The sequence below is a fragment of the Sinocyclocheilus anshuiensis genome, unplaced genomic scaffold (assembly GCF_001515605.1).
Source record: "Sinocyclocheilus anshuiensis isolate Anshui unplaced genomic scaffold, SAMN03320099.WGS_v1.1 scaffold1543, whole genome shotgun sequence".
Classification (NCBI taxonomy): domain Eukaryota; kingdom Metazoa; phylum Chordata; class Actinopteri; order Cypriniformes; family Cyprinidae; genus Sinocyclocheilus; species Sinocyclocheilus anshuiensis.
This window is the reverse complement of record NW_015551074.1, coordinates 73,413-77,956: the sequence shown is the minus strand read 5'-3', so window position 1 is coordinate 77,956 and position 4,544 is coordinate 73,413. Positions and strand designations below refer to the sequence as shown.

General features: G+C 39.4%; 1 protein-coding gene across 1 annotated transcript in view; it reads right to left on the bottom strand.

Annotated features, from left to right (window-relative positions):
- Window positions 1-4,544, bottom strand: part of LOC107662203 (anoctamin-6-like) — a 20,767-nt gene that overhangs the window by 2,021 nt on the left and 14,202 nt on the right. The window contains exons 17-18 of the mRNA XM_016452135.1: window positions 2,844-3,049; window positions 2,551-2,762 (exon numbers count right to left, since the gene is read on the bottom strand). Coding sequence (XP_016307621.1) covers window positions 2,551-2,762; window positions 2,844-3,049 — 418 coding nt within the window. The remainder of the gene's footprint in view (window positions 1-2,550; window positions 2,763-2,843; window positions 3,050-4,544) is intronic.

Genomic DNA, 4,544 nt, shown 5'->3' with positions numbered 1-4,544 from the left:
TGCGTGAACATTTGGGCGGCGTTATGCAAATCTTCCCACATCGTGACGTAGACATGTGGGGGCGTGTTAGAACGAAGCGTTTTAGGTAGGCGTGGTTGACTCTTAAATTTATAAAGAATATCTCTTGGATATTTGAGACTTTAGTCTTTGCAACTTTACAGATCTTCTTTATGCACCAAGAGCTTGTAACACTTCAAAGAGAAAGGAAAAATTGAAATCGCATCATATGACCCCTTTAATAAAAATCTATATAGACATTAAAAAACTAATAAATGACAAAAACATAAAATTAACTAAAACTAAATTATTAATAAAAACTATAATTACACAAACAACACTGGGTCTCATTCACTAAAAACTGCATGGATTATTTAGTAATCATATTTTGGTTCTTTAAAGCACCAGCAGATGCTTTTCCACAGAACTAAAAAAGTTCTTTGTTCATTTTTTTTTCCTGTGAAGTCAGGTTGTAAAACTAGTTTTGGTTTAAAATAACCTTTCACTGAACTCCGCCTTAAAAACCACAAATCAATCCTTTTTTTAACATCTCTTGCCACCTGCCATATTATCAGACAAGCTTTTGCTCTTTTCTCTGCAAATCTATGGAGGTCTTGTGTGTTTGGGTAGTTTTATATAAATGATCCAAACATACAGGTGTTACAGATCACTTCATAACTTATTAATACTCTCTTTTCACTTTTTAAAATACATATGCATGCTGTGTATTAAACCGACATTTACAAATAAATATGCAGAAGAATGCTTGTAAAAATGGCAAGGTTATAAAAGGATAAATTGCAAGCATTTTAGTGCAGTTTTAACTGGTTATGTTTGACGAGCTCACCGGCATGTGGTGATGTTGTTAAACCAGTACGGTGTGATCTCCTCGCTTGGTCTAATCGTCTCTTTGAAGTCTGCAATGTTGAACACAGACAGCGAGCTGTTGATGTAGCCTGTCATAGTGTGGTCAGATCCATCTGAATAAGGGCTGACGGAAAACGCCCAGTAATAAACCAGTCGAGGGATCATGTCAGAAGTGAAGGCAATGATGGCAGCCTGGAGAGGAAAACACCCACAGTGAGTGAACGTGACCTCAATTACACAAGATGCAAAAACAACGACTTCTTCTCAACCCACATTTGTGGCCACCGCTAGAATCGCCACCCCCTGCAGGATGGGCTGCCAGGCGCCGATGTCCTGGGCCTTTTCTGGAACGACCCGCCGAAACTGAGTCGTGATCTTCCAGGCGTCCACGCGGATTTCACACAGATTGTTGAACAACGCCAGGAGAGGAGCCAACGGGAAGGACGCCACGAACAGAGTCACGAAACCAAACTGGATCACTGCAAACAGACAAAAAAAGAAACTGAAAACTTGCTATAAATTTACTCACTCTTAGGCCATCCAAGACTTCTTTTCTTTATTTTAGTTTTTTATTATTATTTTTATAAATTATATTTAGCTGAAACCGTGACCCATAAAATGCAAGTCAATGGCTACCATCACTTTTAGATTTAAAAAAGCACATACAGGCAACACAAAATCAATTCCCGTGGTTCCTGATGATATATTGAGGTCTTACGAAGTGTGTAAGAAAGTGAACATTATTTACAGCATTATTACCTATAATCCAGAGCCTCAGACAAACGGTCCGGAGTGATGTCCGGTTCACAAACGAATGATTCTTTTGAACCGGATCTTCTTAGTGAACTAGATAAACCAGTTCATCAAATCGGACTGAAGCGTCTGAAACTGTTCACAACTCGAGCAGTACGGATCTACAAGTTACTCAATCAAAACTCACTGCGACTCCAAATGAGCCAAAATAGCGGCGTATCTGATCCTGCGATGAATGAACTGATTCAGTGCTTCAGTTCCTCCAACAGTCACTGAACTGAGAAAACAGTTCGAGTCGGACTGAAGAACAATGAGCCGCTGATATGAGCATGTGTGAACCGAACACTTGATGAATGAAGGGCCAAATGAACGTTTTTATGGTTTCTCATTGTTTATGTGAAAAGGTGAGCTGATGAAGGCTAGTTCATTCACTTTATATGCTTTAGACATGTAAAACATCCATGTTTCACAATTTTGGTTCTTTAAAGCACCAGCAGATGCTTTTCCACAGAACTAAAAAAGTTCTTTGTTCATTTTTTTTTCCTGTGAAGTCAGGTTGTAAAACTAGTTTTGGTTTAAAATAACCTTTCACTGAACTCCGCCTTAAAAACCACAAATCAATCCTTTTTTTAACATCTCTTGCCACCTGCCATATTATCAGACAAGCTTTTGCTCTTTTCTCTGCAAATCTATGGAGGTCTTGTGTGTTTGGGTAGTTTTATATAAATGATCCAAACATACAGGTGTTACAGATCACTTCATAACTTATTAATACTCTCTTTTCACTTTTTAAAATACATATGCATGCTGTGTATTAAACCGACATTTACAAATAAATATGCAGAAGAATGCTTGTAAAAATGGCAAGGTTATAAAAGGATAAATTGCAAGCATTTTAGTGCAGTTTTAACTGGTTATGTTTGACGAGCTCACCGGCATGTGGTGATGTTGTTAAACCAGTACGGTGTGATCTCCTCGCTTGGTCTAATCGTCTCTTTGAAGTCTGCAATGTTGAACACAGACAGCGAGCTGTTGATGTAGCCTGTCATAGTGTGGTCAGATCCATCTGAATAAGGGCTGACGGAAAACGCCCAGTAATAAACCAGTCGAGGGATCATGTCAGAAGTGAAGGCAATGATGGCAGCCTGGAGAGGAAAACACCCACAGTGAGTGAACGTGACCTCAATTACACAAGATGCAAAAACAACGACTTCTTCTCAACCCACATTTGTGGCCACCGCTAGAATCGCCACCCCCTGCAGGATGGGCTGCCAGGCGCCGATGTCCTGGGCCTTTTCTGGAACGACCCGCCGAAACTGAGTCGTGATCTTCCAGGCGTCCACGCGGATTTCACACAGATTGTTGAACAACGCCAGGAGAGGAGCCAACGGGAAGGACGCCACGAACAGAGTCACGAAACCAAACTGGATCACTGCAAACAGACAAAAAAAGAAACTGAAAACTTGCTATAAATTTACTCACTCTTAGGCCATCCAAGACTTCTTTTCTTTATTTTAGTTTTTTATTATTATTTTTATAAATTATATTTAGCTGAAACCGTGACCCATAAAATGCAAGTCAATGGCTACCATCACTTTTAGATTTAAAAAAGCACATACAGGCAACACAAAATCAATTCCCGTGGTTCCTGATGATATATTGAGGTCTTACGAAGTGTGTAAGAAAGTGAACATTATTTACAGCATTATTACCTATAATCCAGAGCCTCAGACAAACGGTCCGGAGTGATGTCCGGTTCACAAACGAATGATTCTTTTGAACCGGATCTTCTTAGTGAACTAGATAAACCAGTTCATCAAATCGGACTGAAGCGTCTGAAACTGTTCACAACTCGAGCAGTACGGATCTACAAGTTACTCAATCAAAACTCACTGCGACTCCAAATGAGCCAAAATAGCGGCGTATCTGATCCTGCGATGAATGAACTGATTCAGTGCTTCAGTTCCTCCAACAGTCACTGAACTGAGAAAACAGTTCGAGTCGGACTGAAGAACAATGAGCCGCTGATATGAGCATGTGTGAACCGAACACTTGATGAATGAAGGGCCAAATGAACGTTTTTATGGTTTCTCATTGTTTATGTGAAAAGGTGAGCTGATGAAGGCTAGTTCATTCACTTTATATGCTTTAGACATGTAAAACATCCATGTTTCACATCATAATTGGGTGCTTTAATAATATAATCGCATATATATGATGTCATTGCATTATTACGTAAACAAACTGGTGAATCGGTTATTTGAACCAGTTCAATGAAACGAACTGTCCGAAAGAACCAGTTCACTGAAAAGAATCGGATTTCCCGTTTGTCTGATTCTCTGGATTACGGGTAATAATGTAAAGAATGATCGTTTCACTTCATAAGACCTCAATATATCAAGCTAGGGGTATTAATTTTGTGTTACTTGTGTTGTTTTTTGACTCTCAAGTGCTGGTAGCCACTGACTTTCATTGTATGAATCAACAAAGATAGCAGTTTTATCTAAAAATCTTCTTTACTGTTCTACTGAAGAAAAAAGTAATTACATCTGGGATGGCCTGAGGATGAGTAAATAATAGTAACTTTTCATTTTTAGGTGAACTATCCCTTTCAAAGGGGTCCTATTATGCTCTTTTACAAAGTCTTGATTTTGTTTTGGGGGTGTACTAGAACAGGCTCTCATACTAGGTTGTTCGAAAAACACATTATTTTTCACATATTTTACATTATTACAACACCTCTCTCTCCAGTCTGGCATGAACGGCTCGAATAGTTCCTGTATCAAATGAAGGCCCGCCTTCTGAAATACAAAATGTGCTGTGATTGGTTAGCTGGGCCAGTGTGTGTTGTGATTGGTTACCTGGGCCAGTGTGTGCTGTCACGTGATTGGTTAGCTGGGCCAGTGTGTGTTGTGATTGGCAGCACT